Source organism: Gambusia affinis, linkage group LG22 (genome assembly GCF_019740435.1).
Source record: "Gambusia affinis linkage group LG22, SWU_Gaff_1.0, whole genome shotgun sequence".
NCBI lineage: Eukaryota > Metazoa > Chordata > Actinopteri > Cyprinodontiformes > Poeciliidae > Gambusia > Gambusia affinis.
The window spans coordinates 10868522-10890494 of NC_057889.1; the positions used below are offsets into that span (position 1 = coordinate 10868522).

Sequence of the window (21973 nt, forward strand, 5' to 3'; positions counted from 1 at the left end):
CACTGATGGATTAGCAGATCCACTGGCGACACAGTGGATTATTATACCTGGGATAGATGTTCCAGGTCTTTTGTCCACCAATTAAGAACAGGGAAAATACACTAACATGCAACAATGGATAACAAAGCGACACTCCAATGACGTCTACTGGGACACTGTTAAGTAGTTTTAACAATTAAGAACAATTAAAGTTTGTTCCCATTCTAAAAGTGGTACAGAGGAATCTGGCACAGCTGTATGAAACAACATTTTCTACTATTGTTCATTATCTGTGATGACAGAAGTCCACCGGTCACTTCATACAGAAGAAAAAAACACAAATATAAATGTATTATTTTAGGCTTGAATGGCATATGTTGAGGAACAGTTTTTATTTTTTATTAAAACAAACACTAATGATATAACAGACAAAATACAGTGGCTTCTGCAGAAATTCATTAATTTTTTGACATTTAGTTATAACCACAATCATCTAGATATTTTAATGGGAACGACTGAATTGTGACTGAGCCAACTATAATAGAGTCAAGTTTTGATCTGAAATAGTCCATTGTATCTCTGGCTGTATATTTAGTCTGACAGTTGAACAGCCACTCAGGCCTTACGTTTTTGCAGCCTCTAACAAGTTACTATTATTACTACTTTTTTTATAATTGTTCTGTATTTAAGCCCATCCATTCACCGATTAATCATGATTACTTTTACTGTCCTTGCTGAAGAAAGCAAGGACAGCATCATATTGTCAGCATAGTGTTGATACACTGATACTCAGTGTGGGGATACTGAGTTTATAGTGGTTTGACGTGTTAGATTTTTGCCACATAAAGCACTTCTGCTTGTAAGTAAAATATATTTATTTCTTCCACTTTAAAAATTACAGTCATATTAAATACATTCAATTTTTACTGAAAGTTTAATTTATTTCAATAATTAAATTCAATTAGTTTTCCAAATATCTTCCCAAATATAAGTGTTATGAATATTTTTAAAGGCAATTTGTAATTTTCAAAGTAAAAAAGAAACAAGCTGCAGTTTAAAATTATTCTTAAGATCCAAACATTACAAATACCAATCATAAAAAAAACTAAAAGGCAAGAAACTAAAGTATTTAAAACACATTTTGTATCCAAGCAGTATTTTAAAACCGCTGTAAACATTTTTGCTACATCATACCAGCATTTAGCCTTGATACACTGCTGAGAAATAATATAAAGAAGAGAAAATTTTTAATCATAAACACGGTGTAACAACAAAACACCTCAGTTTAAAAAAACCTCCACGCTATTGTGTTGGGAGCCTTTTGGAAGCTACACGTCATATCTATGCGTCGGTCTGAGAAGAAGGACGCTCTGATTACGGAGAGCGGGCTAATGTTAACTTCAGAAACTGCTTTTTGGGCACATTTTTCTATTCAAAATAAAAGTGTTACTCGAACGTTTTGAAACATTTTTGACAGTAAGTCCCAGTCGGTGTTATTTCCCCTCAGAAGAGTGAGGCTTTTCCCCCTCCGAGCTGGTAAAACAAAAAATAGTTGGCTAACATTGCACGCTAACGGCTAATGCTGCGTAGTTTCATTTCATTGAAAACAGACTGCAGTAGCCCGTTAATTTTTTTTTACGCCTTTTGGTGTTTTCTACGACACATATCTCGGAGACTGACATGGGCCTGTACTCAATACATTTACCACATAATCGATAGGTAATGGTTTGCATTTGAAAGTGTTGACTGTGTGCAGTTCCTGGCAGGGATGTTGAAGTGTTTGAATTTGAGGGGAATTCCTTGTTTAGCTACAATTAAGCAACACAAAGGGCCTTAACAAAAATTTTAAATTAAAATTTACTATTAAAGTATCATAGTTCTGTGGTTGCAATTATTAAAAAAGTATTAGACACATGTTGCTCCTTTTAAAATTAAATTTATTTTTTCATCCTGGAAAATAAATAGTATATCATTTTTGCTCAAACATAGCAGATAATTAAACTTAAAATATGACCTTGCTTTCATGAAAACTCAAAAATATCCATAAAAATGTATTATGTGAATTCTTAAATTAATTACATTTAAAAATAAAACATGAATCAAAATTTTCTGTATTTGTTATGATAGTCACAGGTCTGATCCAATCAAGGGGAAATTAGGTAATTCAATTTACTGGCCAATAAATGCATGTCCATTTCACTCTGCATTAGAACGACAGTCCCCAGTTGTGTCTCCCCATATTTACACACTCAGTCTCCTAACTGTGATCTCAATAGTACCATGGAAAATGGAGCAGGAAATTGTATAATTTTACATGATACAAGTTTATAATGAGCAAAGTGTCTCCTGTTCAGTTAATGTCTGTTTTGTTGTATTTACATTAAAAATTTCAATTGATTATTTATACTCATCCATAATTTTGCAAAGTGAAGCAGATTAAAATCTCCGCTCACAATTATTCGTTGTTGGCCTGGTGTTAATCTGTTGAAGGTGTAATTTTTTTTACGATGATTCACGTCACATTCACACTTGCAGCAGTTTATTGCTTTCACCGTCGTTCTTCTGTTTTGTTTTTAGCAATAATGAAAAGAAGAGCAGATACAACATATTCACCTCTGCCGAGGACGAAGAGGCGGGTCGATGAAAGCAGCTCAGATGACGAGTCATTATCTAGACAAGGTAAGTAAATTTATGTTCACCATTAACGAACAAAATGCTTTGGCAGTTTAAAAGAATTAAATAAGTGCTCTTTGTGTGCTAACCGGACTAACGTGCTCTTTGCACGTTTTCATTATGGATTTGATGAGCTAAATTTGCCCTGGATCTGTCAATTCCAGATGTTTTTAAAGAAAAAGAGATAATATCCTAAACTTTATAGACTGACACACACCTATTGTTCTACTTGTATGTGTCTTCTTGTCCAGACTCGAGCCAAAATGACTCCCTCAGTGACCAGGAGGATCACAGGCCGAGCTTCTCTATGCCGTCTATATCAGCATCCTCCTTTGATGCCCAAGACAATGACGACTCCGCTCAGACCTCCTCAAAGTTCTCCATGTACAACAGCGTGTCGCAGAAGCTCATGGTGATCAAATCAAAACCTCATTATATTTTTAGATATTTTGAGATCTCTGAAATCTTACTATTTTGTAGTCAGATTGTTCAGAAGAGTATTAAATCCTGTGTTTTAATAACGTTTCTGTCATGTCTTCTTCCACAGGCAAAAATGGGCTTTAGAGAAGGAGAAGGTCTGGGTAAGTTCAGCCAGGGGCGCAAAGAGATCGTAGAGGCTTCTACCCAGCGTGGAAGGAGGGGTCTGGGGCTCACGCTGCAGGGTTTCCAGGGAGAACTCAATGTTGACTGGCGGGATGAACCAGAGGTCAGCAAAACCAGTGCTCACCTTTTGTTGTTTTCACCACTTTTACGTTAGACACGTTTTGTTAGAACAAAGATCTCAACTTTGTCTTCACAGCCCAGTGCAACTGAGAAGGTCGACTGGTTTCCAGAATGCACCACAGAGATCCCAGATGCAGATGAGCTGAAGGACTGGTTGATTCTGGGACCAGTAATTTATCAACATTTATCAACTTTGACACATTTATTCTTGTTTTTTGCTTTATTTAAATTTATGTCTTTGTTTTATCTCTGGGCAGAGAAAACTAAAAATTGAGGATGAAACAGAGTTTTGTACAGAAGATCTTCTTCACACGCTTCTACGGTGCAAGGTGATATTGAAAATACCTGTTATTTATTATGTCTGATGTAATATAAGAACTGAAGGAAATAAAAGCTACTTAACTAATTATGGCACTAAACTCAAAGAGAAGTTTTGTCCTGATAATTTATGTGTATTTCATCTACAAAGAACATTTCAATTTTTAAACTTTTCAAACCAAAGCTGCCTTCAGTAAAAATTCAAAATTTTGATATTTAGCTAATTTTTTCTTCTATGAATTATTGCGAAACTTTCATGGTGTTGGGTACTTTTTTCATCTTAATCCAAAATGTTGTGGTACGTAGACGGTGTTTGATGATCTGGAGGGCGAGGAGATGAGGAGAGCCCGAACACGCTCCAACCCTTATGAGACGATCAGAGGAGGAATCTTTCTCAACAGGTAAAGGTTTATGCTGCAAATCACTAGCTGCTCTTTTTTTTTATAACTCTAGATAATGTTAAAATAATCTTATTTATAATTTTGCTCTGTTGTATAGGCTCATTTTGTACAACTCCAAGTTATAGGGTTTTTTTTAGGTTACAAAACATACTTACAAAATAGAACTGACTCATTTGTCACAGTTAATGAAGAAATGTTGTATTTAAATGCTTTTCGTTTCTAAAAATATTAATTTTTACTAATGGCATTACAACTCAATGAAAGATCAAAGCTGTATGTAAATTAACATTCACTTTTTTTAGTTTATATTCTCAACTGAATGCAGCATGTGAGAAAATATTGAATGAAAGTGTAAAAGCCATGCTGATAGAGAATTACCATCTATAAATACCACATGGTGGAAACCTTTAAAATGTGTCAAGTATGGGAAGTCTCTTTAAGAGATTTTGACAGTAGGATAAAGGTGCTGATTTATGTTTTCTTTAAAAGAAAAATAAACAATTCTGAGCCCAAAAAGATCTCTACAACAGTGAAGCAAGGTTTATAAAGATGTTACAGAAATAGCCACTATGACAGATCCAAATGCCTTCAGAGCAACAAACTAAATATAATAACTTTTATTACTTTTAGTAATTAAACAGTTATACCACAATTACAATTTTAATGGCATAAAAATATTGAAAAGCAAGGAATTTTGTGTATAAAATTGTTCTTGTTTTGTCATCTCATCACTTTTTCTCTGTATTTAGAGCAGCCATGAAAATGGCCAACATCGATCACTGCTTTGACTACATGTTCACCAATCCGAAGGATTCTCAAGGGGTGAGCATGTTACACCTAATACACACGGTATAGAAATTCTGGTTACAAAACGCAGACCCACATAAACACATTGATCAAATAAACTCTCTCATATTGTGTAGAAATCCCTGGTGAAGGACCGCGAGGGCGAGCTTCTGTACTTTGGCGACGTCTGTGCCGGGCCCGGTGGCTTTTCAGAGTACATCCTGTGGAGGAAACGCTGGCACGCTAAAGGCTTCGGGATGACGCTGAGAGGGCCGTGCGATTTCAAACTGGAGGATTTCTACGCAGCGCCCAGCGAGTTGTTTGAGCCTTACTATGGTGTGTTGATAAAACCGTCACGTCTCAGAGGGCAGAAGAGAGGCATCTTATATTTGAGATCATAAATGATTCAGTGGAAGCTTGACCTGTGCTGTGTGTGTCCCAGGTGAGGGTGGAGTGGACGGGGATGGCGACATTACACTGCCTGAAAACGTGACCGCGTTTCGTAACTTTGTCATGGAGAACACAGACAGAAGAGGGCTGCATTTCCTCATGGCAGACGGGGTAAGACGACTTCTTAGCAGTAACTGCCTGAGGTTTTTTTTCTTCACATGTTTCAGAAGCATGACGTAAGCCTGGTGTTGTCAGTGTAGTCAGCTGGTGATCGATTTTGATGAGATTTCTGGCATTGGTAGGGTTTCTCTGTGGAGGGCCAGGAGAACATCCAGGAGATTCTCACCAAGCAGCTGCTGCTCTGTCAATTCCTCACTGCCCTCTCCACTCTCAGGACAGGTACAAGTGTGTCTAAATGTTTTCAGAAAACTCAACAAATTCGTGGAGCTCTCTCTAAGGAAATGTATCTTCTCTTTTTTCTTGCAGGTGGACATTTTGTATGTAAAACCTTTGACCTCTTCACTCCTTTCAGCGTGGGTCTGGTGTACCTGCTCTACCTCTGCTTCGACAGAATCTCTCTCTTCAAACCCGTTACCAGCAGGCCAGCCAACTCTGAGAGGTTGGCTCAGTGACAAAATGATCCAGACAAGTTTATTTGTGTTGAACTCAGGAATGAGACATCTAGATTTCTCATACCTGAGAAGTATTTAAGCCTCGATAATTAATCTCTGTATAGATCAGTTTCAAAATCAGCCTTTTTATGGCTGTAACAATTTAAGACCCGCTGAGGTATTTTTCATCTTCCTTCTGTTGGCCAGGAATCACGGCATTTTGGATGAACTGCAGCTGTCTGATTGATCTTTTTTCGTTCAATGACACCATTACTTACTTTGTTTTTAACCCCACTGAGTGTAATTTAGTGCTAATTTATGGAACCAAAACCAATGACAGCAGCTTTTACTTAAATAAGCTGGAGGAAATACTGACCCACGCACTCCAGAGGTATAAAGGTCAAAGTAATAATGGTTTTAGAGCATTTGAAGTGTTGTAAACTTTTGCCACATACAGTAGCTTTTAACATTGACCTTATAAAAGATTTACAAGACTAAGATCTAGAGGTAATTTAAGGCTGGTTTTGTCACCACTGCTTGGGGGATTGTTGGACTTAATACTTAATGGCTTACAGAATTCTGTTTATCTCTTTATAGTTTTATGTTTCCTGTTAAAATAGCAGTTGGTCTAAATATTAATCACCATTGTAATGCAGCTCAGTTGAAATTAAAAATTTAGGAATGCTTTTAATTGGAAACCTGAGCCACAAGTGTTGGTCACATTGATTCCCAGTCTGAGTTGTTAGAAATTTGCTGTATAAATAATTTTGACCTTGAGTCATCGGTACTTTTTGGTTATTTTAATTTTATGCAAAAACCATAAATGATCATTACAAATACAAAAACATGCACTTGTCTTATTTTTATATATATCCCAAAAATTCACCTTCTCTCAAGCAGTTAGATTTCCATCAACAACCTGTTTGTCGTCTGTTGCTGCCAGTTCTGTCTGCAAGATTGACCTAACACTAAACTTAAAGAAAATTTGTCAATCTACTTTTCTGCTTTTGGCCAAGTATTTGTGATACAATTTCCTCCTTTAAGTAAAGAAGCTACTGTGTGATGTTCAGGTACATCGTGTGCCGCGGTCTGAAACCAGGTTCGGACGCTGTCAGAGAGTACATGTTCAAAATCAACCTGAAACTGAACCAGCTCAGGAACAGGGAAACCGATGTTACAGAGGTGGTTCCACTGAACATCATAAAGGACGACACAGACTTCTTTCAGTTCATGGTCAACTCCAATGAGAGGTAGTGACGCCGTTTTCAACACGTTTTACCAGCTGCTTATTTAACAACAGCCCTGATAAAGACTGCACTCTACTGTGTCTTCAGCCTCTGTGTGGTCCAGATTAAGGCCTTGGCTAAGATCCACGCTTACGTCCTGGACCCGTAAGCAAACACAACTGGGTGCAATATTTGTGCTAACTCATAATCAGATGAATGTCATGTCTGACAGTGACTGTGTTGTCATATTTAAAGGTCGCTCTCAGAGCCGAGACAAGCTGACATCAGGAAGGAGTGCTTAAAGCTTTGGGGGGTGAGTGGAGAAACTGTAAACTCTACAGATTTACTGTAATTTGAACACCTTCTTTTCCAGAGAGAAATAAAAAAAGAGTATACATCAATATGTAAATGTTTCTTTTGAAAGAGCTGAATAATTAATTTTCTTAGTTTTTTTTCACATAACTGTTGTTTTATACTGTCACTTATGGTTAACTGGTTTCTGATTCTAGGTACCAGACAAAGCCAGAGTCGCTCCTTCTTCATCCGACCCAAAAAACAAATTTTATGAGCTGACAAAGGTTTGATATGAACGATATGGAAATATTTTTGTCTTTTATGTAAAATCTTGAAAAAGATCAAATGTTGTTGTGTTTAAAGTGATTTTTCTTTCCTGTGTTGTGCCTCAGAACTCAGATGTTGATGCGTTCCAAAGCAAGGTAACTCCTCTGGACTCCAAGACGCTCAGTAAGCTGCGACAAATTTTTGACTACAGGTGCATTGTGGGAGGTGGAGAGCAGATCTTCCTGCTTGCACTGGGGGTAGGTCTGAAGGGACAGGGCTTCCACTATAATTTATTTATATCTAGAGCAATACCAGAGTGCCAATTATGTGCTTTCTTTAAAACTCGTTCTGTTATCTGAACGGTGCAGAAGTCTCAAATATACACGTGGGACGGGAAAATGCCCCTGCGCTGGAAGAAAATGGAAAATTTTAAGCTGGAGCTGCCAAGGGAAACACTCCTCAGTGTGGAGATCGTTCAAGAACTGAAAGGGGAGGTGAGAACCGGGCCAAATCTTAATGTTTATAAAAACAAAACAAATGGAGAAAAAAAAGATCTGAATCAAATATAACACCATCTGTTTGGTTCTCAGGGTAAAGCTCAGCGCAGAATCAGTGCTGTCCATGTAATGGATGCACTGATTCTTAATGGTACTGATGTAAGAGATCAGCACTTCAACCAGCGGTAAGATGTTGGTTCTATTACAAAGTTATCTGGATTTATCTTTAAAACACGTCATTTTGTTCGTTTTGGATTCACTCAAAGCAATTTAAGGAATCGGAACTTTTCTCTTGTTGGGAACATTCATGTATGTTTTTGGCCCCTCAAGTGATATCTGTACTACAGACATCCACCACAGTTTAAAAAAAACGTGAAAAGAGCTGAGATATGTTACTGTTGGCCACAGTGTTCCTGTTTATGCTTTGTGTTTTTAATATTTGTAGAATCCAGATGGCTGAGAAGTTTGTGAAGGCGGTGGCGAAACCCAGCAGACCAGACATGAACCCGATCAGGTGATAACTGTACCAAATTCAGCCGTTTTTACCACTTCTTTCACTTTTCACTGGAAAACATCGAACTTAAATTACAAGTACCTTATATTTTATTGTCAAAATTCATCTCAAATTTGAAATTGAAGTCATGCTGCCAAATTATTTTAATTTAAGTGGCCTCTGGTACTATATAGTAAATATTCACATGCTTTTTTCTCCCAACCAGAGTCAAGGAAGTTTACAGACTAGAGGAAATGGAGAAAATCTTTGTCAGGTAAAAAAATGGATCTCCCATTGGCTACCTGTAATTATAGGGTTTCTCTGTTTTCTTCAAGATCAGTGCTATTTTAGTTGTTTTCTTAAGAAATTGTCTCCATCGATGCAAATTGATCTCTTTTTTTTCCACAAACAGACTAGAGATGAAGATGACCAAGAGTTCAGGAGGCGTCCCTCGTCTGTCCTACACTGGCAGAGATGACAGGCACTTCCTTCCCACTGGCCTCTATATCATTAAAACTGTCAATGGTGAGTATTTGTGCTTTTCCATATATAGCAGTGGATGTGTTAAAATATAAAAATAAAAGCAAAACTTTGTTTTTCCTTCCTTCAGAGCCGTGGACGATGGCATACAGCAAAAACTCAAACAAGAAGTTTTTCTATAACAAGTTAACCAAGGAATCGACTTATGATATGCCACCAAAGGCTGCTGCTCCTTTCCGGTAGGTATACGTCTTTCTGTACAGAATACAATACATTGCAAAAGTGTCCATACACCGTTAAGATGAAGGGGTGTTAAGTGTTAAAAGCTTTAACTGGCAATGATAGACCAACAGAAAGTAAAGTGGAAGGAAAACATTGTTCCCAGAGTGGAGCTTTGCAGTCCACATTTTTATTTGTGATAAACTTTTAAAACCAAGTGTTGTTTTCCTTCCGCTTATAACTTTGCACAACTTTTTGGTGGTCAACTACATAGAATCCTAATCAAAGACAGTAAGTATAATAAATGTCAGAAAAGTAGATAACCTCTGAAATATCTGGTTTGTTTTAATTCTTCAGCGTCTGTCACTCTGAGCGACTCTTCTGGGCCTGGGTGGAAGGTGTCATCGTCCACGATTCTCAGACCCGAACGGACCCAGAGAAACTGTCCAAAGATGAATTTTTAACCTTCATCCATCAACGTCACCAGTACTGAATAAAGTAATGAACCTTCAAGAGCTTCGTCAGCTGCAGACCGTCCTCTGAGGCACAAAGTGATGGAGCGCCTCGGAAAAGGCCGTGTGATCCATTGATCATTATTTATTTGACAATTAAAGGACGATAAAGTCTTCAGATTGTAAAACGTTTTTTTATGTGGCCACTCAACTTATTGTTCATTCATTAAACTGCTTTAAGACCACTATCAAGCTCCTTGCTTTCATGACTTTCAGGGAAGTTTTTTTAACTGAAGGTATGAATTATTGGCTGTCCTTTGAACCAGTTTGCTTCCTCGATATTTCCTCCCCCCTCAGTGAACTACACTGAATCATACTGCCTTACACAACAATATGGAGACAATGAAAATGATGCTGTTTTTACCATGCTTTGACCTCTCTTGTGCGTCTGTGTTTTCTCAACTTTTTGATAGGTGATAGACTTTGCTCTGCTTTCATACATCACTTTACCAGTGATGGGGTTAAACTATGCATCAGTGTCTATATGGTCAGTGTAGCCTTCTTTAGAACTGCTATAATGCCATGACTCGTCTTCTTCACAGAAGATGAAGCTGGATACTAAAACCAGCCGCAGTTCTGCTTTGTCCTCACTTTTTTTCCAGCCTGGTTGTAGCAGCTCACTGTGTGTGACCTAAAACTCTGTTTTTACATTTGACTTCTTTTGCTTTTTGTGCCTGACAATTGTAAACACTGCAATGTATTTATTTTTCTGTTGAGTGAAATCTCAAGTTATTAGATGTAAATAGTAGTGAATAAAGGGATGACACTGTTACCACACATTGGTGAAACTAGATTAAAGTCAGATAATCAAAGATATTTTAGAGCTTCATTTTTGCCTGTTTTGCCCTCCATAATTTATGGTACAATCTATAAATAGGTGTATTTTTTATTGCAGTGAAATAATCTAATACTAATTATTTTTAGAAAAATCCAACTATTAATTTGATATATTTATTCACTGGGGTTAATAAATACTTTAGGAAACAATTTCAATGAAAAACTTTACATCGCTAATGTAAAAAACAGAAACGTAGCCGGAGTGGAGCATTATTTAAAATTTATGCTGTTTTTTTTAAAGGGCCAAAATGTGTGTGGAACTTTTAGTGATCTGTCACTTTTTGTCCCTAAGATATAAATGTGATGTTTCAGAATACCCAGTTTCTGTCACTCTTCTGAATGGATCACTATCTGTAATAATAATGGTAAAGGCAAGACAACAGGCCATTTAAGTAACTACAAGAAAAAAATTTGATTCTAGAATGAATTTGGTCCATATTGACAAGTATCAAAAAGTGTCCCCACAACAACCTCGTTTAAGTTTTTTTTAACACATCTTTACTATTGTTGAGGAAACTGAATGAAATGTTTTTACATTGTCAATGATTTGATCAAAAGTTAATCCTTTGAAGAAAATTGTCAATTTTATATTTCCACCAAGAAACCATTTTTAAGTAACATACATTTTAAACCTGCCAAAATCGTCAAGTTCTGACTCCTTTTTGTTTGTTTGGGTTTTTTTTTAGAAGAAACAGAATGACTCGTTTTGAACATATAACAATCTGGGCTTTTATTTTGAAGTTTGAGTCACTCAACCAATCAGATGTCAAAGGTTGTTGACAGGAAGTTCTGTTGTGAAACATCACATTGCTTGTCGCACCGAGGAGAGGATCAAACGCTCTTATCGGTAGGTAATTGCTTTATTATTTTTGCACCAATGCTAGAAATGAAACAGTCGGATATACCTGAAGGTGGGGATATGAAGGTTGCTTAGTGACACTCAAGCTAGAAGTTAAAAACAGGGCGTTGTCGATGATGATGTAACCTCGTTTTGTATTCTTTCACTCAGACCTTCAGCTGCAGGAGTTTGGAAGCTGAAGATTTGAGGATTTTCTCTTATTTGAGGAGCAGCTGCCCGTCAGTCATGCTGAAAGCTCTCGGACAAGCTTTTTTCTCCACCGGACTGCAGAGTCCTAAATTCACAGCAGAGGAGGCGAAGGTAAATTATTCCCAGTTGGCTCATAAAACCAGAATTTCAGACCTTTAATTGCTCTATCCTCCCGTCTGTCATGGGACCGGTTTTCTGGGTGATGTAGATGAACTCAGCACAGCTCACAGTTACATTATTCAACAGCTGTTCTTATTATCTCTTAACACACTCACTGACTGAACCTCAGATAAAAATGAGAACCATTACCGTTTCTATTTCTCAATATAAATTAGTCACTATTGGGCAAATATGCACCTTGGACATGCAACATTTTGCAGTTTGGGGATTTTTTTCTTTTTTAATATCTCATTGAGATCTTAATAATAATACATAGAATTGTTTTTAGTTGACTAAAACATTAAGATCAAATAAGAATGGCACTATTAACCAAGCAACATAATGAGTTTTTATACTATTGCAAACATTTTGTTCTATGAAAATAAATTAATTAGTTTAAAAACAAATAAGTTTTGGTGGAAGGGATTTGAACAACAAACAAACAAAGGGATTGGAACAACAAAATTGCATCAATATACTGTATTTACTATTGTGTACAACTTTTATCTGCATAATGTCTGCTTTGTAAACACTGACAAACATACAGTCACTATATTCAGTGTTTACATACAGTGAATATAAAAAGTGTACACAGCCGTAATGAAATTGCAGTTTTTAGAGATTTCAAACTATTGGCAAACCAAAATGACCAAATCTGTTACAACAAAAATAATTTAGAGCAAGAAAAATCTACTTAGTTACACTACATTTTGTTGCTCGTACTTGTGACAGTGCAATGACAATAAAGTTGAATTCTATTCTATTCTATTCTATTCTAATCTATTCTATTCTATTCTAATGAATGGTTGAAGCACCTTCCTATTCAAATACAGCTAAGTTTGGGATAAGGAAAATTTAACATGGCAGTGGCAGCATGATGCTTTAGGGTTGTTTTGTTAAGATGGATCAAATGTGAACTGTTCCTTAAAATAATACAGCATGAATTGATCCCAAATAATCAGTTTGTCTTCTGGTCGATCTAAAGATGGATATATGTTTTGTTTTGAAGTTGATCCCAAGCATAAATGCAGGTGACAAAATGACAAAAAGACTGGTTTCAGTGGAAAGTTGGAAAATCTAGACTTAAAACCGTGGGAAAGACAACACTTTATCTTTAGCACAAGTGATGCCCCCTGAAAGAAGACTGAAGGCTATAATTAAATCAAAAACTGCTTTTACCATGTATTATTTTTAGAGAAGCATTTATGATATTGTGATCATTTGAAAAGAAAATGCTTAGCCCAGAAGTGAAAACACCACCAGCCTAAACTCTGATGATCATGGGTCTTTGTTCAACAGGGTCAGGACTATGAGATCCGCACCTACCATCCCACCAGGTGGATGAGCACCACTGTGAGTGGGATGCAGGGCGATGAATGTACGAGCACCGGCTTCCGCAGGCTCTTCCGCTACATTCAGGGCAACAACAAGACCAGTGAGTCCGTGTGAAACTTTGACGCATGAACAGAGAAGCGGGGGTAGAAGCCACCGTGTTTTTGAGAAATGTTGTTTGGGTTTTTTTTCTTATGCAAAGCACTTAACTTTACAGAATATTAGGCACTTAATTAGAAAGAACCAGTCAAGTGAAGAAACGTGCAGATAAACTGCAGCTCAAGACAAAGAAGTTGATGAATAAATGCAAGAGAAAGGGCACTTTAGTTCCTGCTCAGCAGTTTGCAGCAGCAGCGCTGCTTTTGTGTGACTCAGCAGTTTGCAGTAACATTATTGATGATGTTATATATTGTTTGTGTTGTTCTACGCTGAAGTCTGCACCAGAGGGAGAGTTCTACCTTTAAACACAAGATTTAATCTTTTCAATCCACCATCTGGTCAGGGGTCGTCTTGCACCAAAGTTTTGATTCAAGCAACAGAACCCGATATTCTCCCAACAAAAGCTCGTCACGTCTCAAACCAGGAACCTGTTGCCTGCTTTTTCAACCCTCTCCAGAGACCAAGGTGGAGATGACCGCACCCGTCACGTGCCATGTGGTCCCTGGAGCCGGCCCCGCCTGCGAATCTCAGTTTACCGTGTCCTTCTACATCCCAGATGAGCTTCAGGAAAACCCACCTGAGCCCACTGACCCCGATGTGTTCTTGGAGGACCGGAAAGAGTTCACTGCATATGTCAGGTAATGGACACTGGCAAAAAACAAAACAAAATGGAGATTGGGATTTCTCCTGCCCTGAAAGCATTGGTAAATAGAATGGTGGGTCTGGTGGCCGTGCAGTGTCAGTTGTTGATTTGTACATCTGACTTAATTGAATTAATGGCTAATCTGGATCTGGTATTTGATTGAAGACTCTACAATAATTCAAGAGAGAAAAATATGATGATGAACTGAGAGAAGAATAAAAAAAGGTGGAAGGAAATGACATAAATTATGATCATAAAAAGAATTTTAATAATAATGAAATAGAAACACATGGAGGGCTAAAATATGTCAGTATAACCTGTAGTTATGTCCACATCAAGCAGCATTGCATCATTCACATCAAACCTCCAGTCAAGTTGGTTTTTCTAACCTTTGTAACTCAAACCAGGTTGATGTTGAAAGCACATTACTGCCTTCTAGTGGACAGGGTTATGCCCAATTACAGCTAATTTTTGTATGTGAAATATGTTAATTTAGATCTATGGTACATGCTAAATATTAAATCATCTCTTTGGTTAAAGAAAAAAAACAGCTCAAATAATGTGAATCTTTACTTTTATTTTAGATAGAGTCGCGCAAATATAAAGGGCTTAAGTTCTAATTCATGATCCTATTTCCAGGACTTATGGCGGTTTTTCCAATGACAACTTGAAGCGGGAAGAGCTGCTGAAGCTTTTGGAGAGCCTGAAGAGGGACGGTGTCGAATTTGTCGACAAGCCGTACTACACGGCCGGGTATGACAGCCCCTTCAAACTGACCAACCGCAGGAACGAGGTGTGGGTCCTCAAGAAACAGAGCAGCAGTAAAGTTGCACCTATCAACAACTTAACAAATGCTCAGACTAATATTGAAAAGGATGAGTCGGTCATTTACCATTTAGATGCACTTATTGATTTTGATGACAAGACCAAATACTTGGAAGATGCAGCTGTGATTGGTACTACATGTCCAGCAAGTGGCGCTAACTGGATTAAAAAGTGCCTTGATTTAAAAAAAAAAAAAATTAAAAGCACATAATTTTTGCTTTTGATTGTGAATATTCTTTTACTGGTTTAAAGGGAGATTTTATTAACTAACAGAACAATGTGTTAACTTGAAATGAGTGTGAAAGCCAAGCATTGGAGCAAATGCATCTGCTGCTATTGCTCCATATGGGAATAAACAGACCAAAAATCTTGTCCCATCTCTCGTTAGAGATGTTCCACAACAGTTGCAAATGATTTCAAACTTTTCCCATTTTTGCCACACTACAGCAAATTATTATTATTATTATTTTATTTTTTTTTTTAACAAAAACATTTCTATCCAGCATCCTATAGTCAATATTTGGTAAAAAACCTTCTTTCATTGCAGTTGCAAGCTTTTTATGGTATTTACATTCCAGTTTTGCCACCTTTAATTTGACTCGGTTCTAGAAATTGGCCAATTCTAACAGAGGAATGAGCTCTGACTGTTTAGCTGTGAATCTCCACCACAATTTGAAGTCCACTCCTCCCAAGATATTTAAGGCCACCTTCCTATCAAAGCACTTTGCCTGTAGGCCAAAAGCTTCATGTTGTTTTAACCTGAACAGAACTCCCCCTTCCACATGAATGCTGTGTAAGCTGTTTGTTCAGACTGAAAATGGGACTTCCTTTTCTTTCTTTCAACACTCTCCCATAAAGGGAGAGTGTTGAAAGAAATTCATTCAGAGCATGCAGATTCTCCCACCTGAGCTGTCAATCCCTTCAGCTCCCCCAGACCTACCAAGGTTCACTTTTTTTCCCACTTGGTCTGTTATCTAAAATCTTGATAAATGGAAAATGAACAAAGATAATTCGCATTGACTCATATTTTTATACTTTTACATTGTAGATGAAAATGACAACTTTAGCACTTTGCAGCAGATCATTTGGCCCTGCTTGGCGTTTGTCAGTTTGAGAACTCCCAGCTTACCTGGTCTCAGACCTCACCCGCAGCCTCTCCCATCAGATCCATTATGATTAATGGATCTGATGGGAGTCACTATTTCTGGATGCGTCACACCACTGGAGACTCATCATTTGTCATTTTTCTCTGGAGCTAGTGATGGATGAAGGCATGTTAAGTTAGCAGGTGTCGCTGTGTGGCTCAGACCTGCGACACTTTTAGATATCTAGAGGGTTGCAGATATTTACAGAAAGGCAGTCATAAGCACTAACAGGAGATTTTTTATATGAGTAATTGTGTGATACAATGTTCTTGATTGCTTCTAATATAATGTTGAATGTAAAGCGTTTTCATCAGTAATAAAGAGAACTAATTAATGTACTTTTTTGTAAAATCTTTTATTACATTTACCTCCACAATTCATTTGGTGACATTTGATTTGTGATGTAAAAACGTTCTGATTGCCCTCCACACTCCAACGATTGTGACCTTTTATCGGCCAGATCAAATCTTCGCCGCTGTTCGCGTTGCCCTCGTCTTTCTAAGTTTCATCTCTGCTGAATCACTCATTTTATTTATGGCTGGATTGTTCCCAATATCATGTTCAGACATTCAGCACAATTAGCTTTTTTGTTTTTCTCTTTTAGAACACAAAAACACACGTCTCAGTTTAATGTAATTTAAGGTGCCCACTGAAGTGTAGCATCAATGCTGGAAACAGTTACATAGGGATGTTTCCTGTTTTAATCTGAATGCCAGAGTCGGGCATTTTAGCTGCGTCACTGTGGAAGAATTGGTGAAGAATTAATTGAGACTTTGGCGCCTAATTGTATACCAGTGGTAAACGTTAGCCATTTATATGTTGGATAATATTAGTTTGAAGCTCGGAAATTTAATAGATAGTGGTTCAGGCCCAAATGGGAGTATTAAATCAGCAGATTTGGAAATCTCTTCAGAAAGGAAACTAAATAAAAAAAACAATGATGGTGAAGTATACTTCCTGGCCAGAAGAAAGTTTCCACCTGCATTCAACAGACCAAACAATTACAGTTACCAAACAGCTGGCAATAGATGGACAAATGGCTGACATATAATGGATGAATGAACAGACAAAACGAGGGAAGAACAAACAGATGAAAGGATGTAAAAATTTAAACTAAAGGATTAGGAATAAAGTTTTGAAAATGTAAATATCTTGAAACTTCAGCCATGGTAATATTTCTTTTTCCATCCTTATTCTGACCTGTAGAATACTTCAAATTCAATAATTTCCCAGAATGTTAGAAGCTCTGGCTATGTACAGTGTTTGTTTTAATTCATCATCTAAATGTGACAAAGTTTACACAAATGAGTTTGTATGTATTAAAACCTAAGTCTCCAGGTCAGACCTTCTCATATGTGAACTATTCCTCTTTGAAGCGCGGAGAACAAAAACCAGCTACACAAGGAAAACAGGACATCAAATTTCCCTAAAAGCCTTTTTCAAGATTTTAACATGTTTAACACATAAATTTTTAAAATCCACTAGCATCTCCTGGAGAAAAAAAAAGAAAAGAAAAAAGGTAAGTGATCAACAATTCAAACAGCACCTAGACACTGACTAGTTTTCAGCTCTGTGGAGCCGTAGCAGCATGTTGACCAGGTTGCAGTATGTTGCAGTGCTGGAAATATTCCAGATTACTCTGCTGATCTCTTTTTTTAGTCACACCCTGTGAAGACGCTGCGCAGATGCACGTGCTAACAGAAGGACAGCAGGAAGCGTCTGGAGTGTGATCATAGCCGGGAAGGGAGGGTATTGATTCCCTTCTGATGGCCAGATGGAGGCAGCTTGTGGAGGACAGGTGACTGCTGAATCACACAAAACTGTATGAGGAGATCTGTGTTTCCGTTCCTCTGAGAATACCTTCCAGAGAGCTTTTTTTTTTTTTTAGTTTAGTTTTTTCCTACAGTGTGGAGTCAGAACGGCTCACTGTTGCTCAGATCCCTAACGAGGATGACCAGGAGGAGATGTAACTGATGACTCCATAGAAAGGGAAGAAGAGAGGAGGGGGTTGAGCTTTCCAGATGACCGAGGAGCATGGCATGACCATGACGCTAATGAGGATATGATTTGGTGCATCAGGCAGCCAGATGGCCCTGCATCACCCAGAGAGAGAACTGACATATTTAAATATCACCTTATTTATTTATTTATTTTTATTATTACAGACGTATAAATTAAGCTTGGCACTTCACTCCCACCCCTATCTGCCAACCAGTCTCTAACAAAGCTGCAGAACTGAGATGTTTCCAAGCACGAGACAAGCGCTCAGTCATCACCACACAGAGGCTGAGAGAGACACACAGGCTGGTACATCACACGCCTGTCATTTCGGTGCATAAATCTGAAGGGAGCATATTTATCCAGCTGTGAGCCCCAGAAAAAAAGATTTACACAAGTCAGGAATGAGGACAGGAGCAGTAGGAGGAATATTAACAGAAATGTCTGTATCAAACTACAAGCCTACGCTCATGGCTCCTAAACAGCCTAGAAATCTATGGAGGTCTAGTGTTTTTCCAGGTCTTGTACTTCCAGATTGTATTCTCAATCCAGCTGTCTAAGTTTTGTACACATCCATCATCTGTTGGTTCATCAATCCATTGTAAATCAGGACCATCCATTCATCAATCATTCTATACATCATCCAAATGTTCATCTGTGAGCCATTATCATCCATCCATCCATCTTTTAGTCCAACATTTGACCATTCATGTTACATATTTAATTTCTGAGCAGATTATTGCCAAAGTAGTTCTTTGTATTTGTACAGCAATCTAAATCTAAAACTCCATAAAAAAGTATAGAGTACTGAAATTTGACATGAGACCTATGAAGCAACCCTCCTTATAAGGAATAAGGAACAAAATCCCAATGCCCTGTAATGAGAAATGAACAATTTAAAAGTAAACACAGGGCTCTAAAGTTTTATAGTTTATAAAACAATTAGTCAGACTTAGTCAGACATCATAAAAGAAATAGTTTAAGCTCTACACACATCAAACAGATTTGTCGCCAGACAAAAACACACTCTCAGATTGAGTTCAGATTAACAGCCAGTTCTGTTTAATAATAAACTCTTTGGTTACCCACATGAAAACTAAAAGAGCTGGACAATAAAATAAGATCTTTTAATATACATTTACAGGTTTATATTTAACTCCCAAACACAACTCATGACTAAAACGATCTTTAAAACATAATTCAAAGTCACAAACAGAAACAGATCTAAGCACAGTGCAAAGTCTACAAACTAAAAGTCAAGATTTTTTTCATCCAGTCTTGGTAACGTCCTCACTGATGCCATCTCTAGGTGGCAGCACTGAGCCCCTCTGCACGTCCCGTGGACCACTGAACACATTAACGGCTGAGCTGTGAGGAGAAAGTAAAAAGCTGGTGTTTCTACAGTTGAAGGTGTACCGTCAGGCTTTCTGTCTGCTGTACCTGGTCTTCCATTCAGTTTGACTTTGTAAACGGTGCTGCTTTCAGTCACTTTCTAAAGCCAGTCAGCAAAACACAGAAACTGAGCTTTTACAAGTTGAGCAAAAACCACATCTTTACTTTCCAGTCTGTTCAAAAACCACAGCTGCAAAGTTAACTGTTTACAACTCCGATTCCTACAAGTCACCTTAGCTTGCCCTCAAATGCTTGTTCTTTAATTAAACTAGAGGGAAAATTAAAACATTTAAATAAAAGACACCAGATGTTAAAGGACGACTTCTTTTAACAGGCGGTGAATCACTAGAAGATTGAATGAAATCATAGGAGCAGAGCCTTTTTTCCACTTCAGATAGCTCTGCATGGTTTGTGATCAGGTGACCACCGGCATCAGACCCCTTCTTCAGAGGCAGCACAAAGGGGGCTGGAGCTCAGGGAGGGCCCTCTTTGGACCCCCTTCTAGGTTATGTTCCACATGAGCTCAGCTCATCAAGTGCCATTGGAGTCTGTGAGCATGGGGAGAGTCCGGACCTCCGGGTTGGACAGATCTTCAGCAGTTTCTCCATTCTCGCTCTCAGCCAGCTCCCCTTCGCGCTCGCAGATCACGGTCATGGGGCTGCTGAGGATTCTGTTCCGGGCGTTGTATTTACTGCTGGCGGCAGACGGCGGCGTGCGAGAGCGTCCGTACTTTGAGATGCCGATCGAGTAGGGCGAGGACGTCGGCGACGACAGACCCTCGTAGCGGCTCCACTCCACTTCGGATGCCCGCTTACCTCGGCTGGGAGAGCTGGAGGGGCTGTTTGGGGTCATCGGCGAGGTGGGCGAACCCTCCGAGCCCTCCGAGCGTGTTCGCTGGGAGCGAGGGTCAGTGGAGCGAAGCATCTCGGCGGCAGACATCCTGAAACTGGTCTCGGAGCGGCTTCCCTTCTTGAGGAGGAGGGCCTTGAAGGAATCGCTGCTGGTGGAGGTCTTGCGGAGGTTGCGCTGGATAGACCCCGCTTGGCGGGGCAGCGATGACACCGTCCCCGGAGACAGGCTGGTGGGGGTTGACGGTGGAGACTGGGACTGGCTCCCAGTTAGGGATTTGTCTTCTTCAGACTCCCTACGTCCCAGAACTTTCCGCTTGGACCTGTGGACACAAAGACGACTTGAACAGTGAGTTCAAGGGTTAAATTAGCCACAACCAGTACAATAATCTAAGTACAACACATGTAAATCTACCCAAAGCAGTTTTATTAGTTTTGTTTTACCAGGTTAGCAACGCAAAACCAGAGTCAGTTGTTGGGTTTTGGTAGCAACATTAAAAAAAATGCCAAATTTAAGCTATCTTAAACACTTTACTCAAAATTTAAGCACTTTTAAAACAAAGAAAATGATATCAAGCACCAGTAGGGATCTCAAGAACCTTTCTTACAGAGTTACAGGATATTTGTTTGTTGTGCACCACTAAATAGTGTGCAGAGTAAAATTTCCATTTAGACCGAAGTGATTAAATCAGAACACTAGAGTAAATGTTTTATTTAAAAGAGTCTGATCCCATGCCCCAGTATGCCTTGTAGCGCCCCTGTGAGAATGTAATTAAATGCATTGAAAATGCAGAGCGGGAACCTGATGCTCAAGGTAAAGATATGTGAAAGACATATGTAGAATCTGTAATCCTCTAGACTTCACAAAAAAAAAAAATCCTCCATTTAGGAACAGGAGAGAAAAAAAAAATTAAACTCTCACTGGAGGTCATAAAAGGGAGGACTGAAAACATGACTGATTATTAGAATCTCACTTCAAAATGCATTTTTGGCCTAAATTCGATCTCATCCCTGCAGCCTCCCTCTGCAAGTTGCTGTTGTCACTTGAGCATTGCATAAGATAGGGAATCTGAATTCAGTGGACCGTGATGGCAGCATACTGAACAGCATCAACAGTTCTGGAGGTGAACACATGTGCAATATGAGACCAAGCTTCAAGCACGCTATCGATCTCTTCCTGCTGGTCGGTTTAGAGTGTTTTATTTCAGATAAGTTTTCTGCTTGGGCTCTGAAGACTTTTCACACAGGATGTTCATCAGTAACTAAAAAAAAAACAAAAAAACAACAACAACACAGAAACCAGATGTGAAAGCTAAAAATAACTTGGTGTCTCCCAGCTTCAATTGCTTGGTCAGAGTTTAAACTCAGTAAATTTTTCCTTTACTGTCTCCAATAGGTGACCACACTGAAAAATCTGGATTTGTTTTTTTCTTTTTATGATCAAAGATATTAAATTAAAATCTTTTATGGGTTTAATAAAAATCAGATAGAGGTTAGTGACATAAAAATAGGGATAAAATTCATGAATCCTTAATTTTTTTGTGCTCAACACTACTACCTCTACTAAGCAACCTGCTGCACAAATTCATATCATCCTAAGAGAAACAGTCACTGAACGTATGTTGCCCCAAAATGTCCAATTAGTTTTAAATTTCTGACCATTTTGCTGCTAAAAATCTCCAATTGTGATCATAAACAGGCGTAAAAAAAAATCTCTA

General features: G+C 38.3%; 3 protein-coding genes across 12 annotated transcripts in view; 2 read left to right on the top strand and 1 right to left on the bottom strand.

The window, feature by feature from the left end:
• Positions 1-1318: 1318 nt before the first annotated feature.
• Positions 1319-10657, top strand: cmtr1 (cap methyltransferase 1). 3 transcript variants are annotated; one of them, XM_044106563.1, is made up of 24 exons: positions 1319-1698; positions 2557-2658; positions 2904-3064; positions 3200-3358; positions 3452-3544; positions 3633-3704; positions 4000-4094; positions 4844-4916; positions 5018-5216; positions 5323-5441; positions 5573-5669; positions 5757-5889; positions 6952-7131; positions 7216-7272; positions 7363-7420; positions 7617-7685; positions 7794-7925; positions 8037-8162; positions 8259-8350; positions 8611-8679; positions 8885-8932; positions 9071-9183; positions 9269-9377; positions 9715-10657. In XM_044106563.1, exons 2-24 carry the CDS (start codon positions 2562-2564, stop codon positions 9848-9850), a joined length of 2487 nt encoding a protein of 828 aa, XP_043962498.1. In that variant the 5' UTR covers positions 1319-1698; positions 2557-2561; the 3' UTR covers positions 9851-10657. The 3 variants fall into 3 exon arrangements, with proteins under 3 accessions (XP_043962498.1, XP_043962500.1, XP_043962499.1); XM_044106565.1 differs by having other exon boundaries at positions 1319-1515; XM_044106564.1 differs by having other exon boundaries at positions 1321-1455.
• Positions 10658-11472: 815 nt separating this feature from the next.
• On the top strand, positions 11473-16355 carry hebp2 (heme binding protein 2). The gene is made up of 5 exons (XM_044106575.1): positions 11473-11553; positions 11716-11865; positions 13213-13348; positions 13862-14042; positions 14687-16355. Exons 2-5 carry the CDS (start codon positions 11791-11793, stop codon positions 15081-15083), a joined length of 789 nt encoding a protein of 262 aa, XP_043962510.1. The 5' UTR covers positions 11473-11553; positions 11716-11790; the 3' UTR covers positions 15084-16355.
• Positions 16356-18932: 2577 nt separating this feature from the next.
• The window catches only part of nhsl1b (NHS-like 1b), a 92885-nt gene continuing 89844 nt past the window's right edge, over positions 18933-21973 (bottom strand). For all 8 annotated transcript variants that reach the window (XM_044106569.1, XM_044106566.1, XM_044106573.1 and 5 more), the window contains one exon: positions 18933-20578. In XM_044106569.1, the coding sequence (XP_043962504.1) occupies positions 19939-20578 (640 nt within the window). In that variant the 3' untranslated portion in view covers positions 18933-19938. The remainder of the gene's footprint in view (positions 20579-21973) is intronic.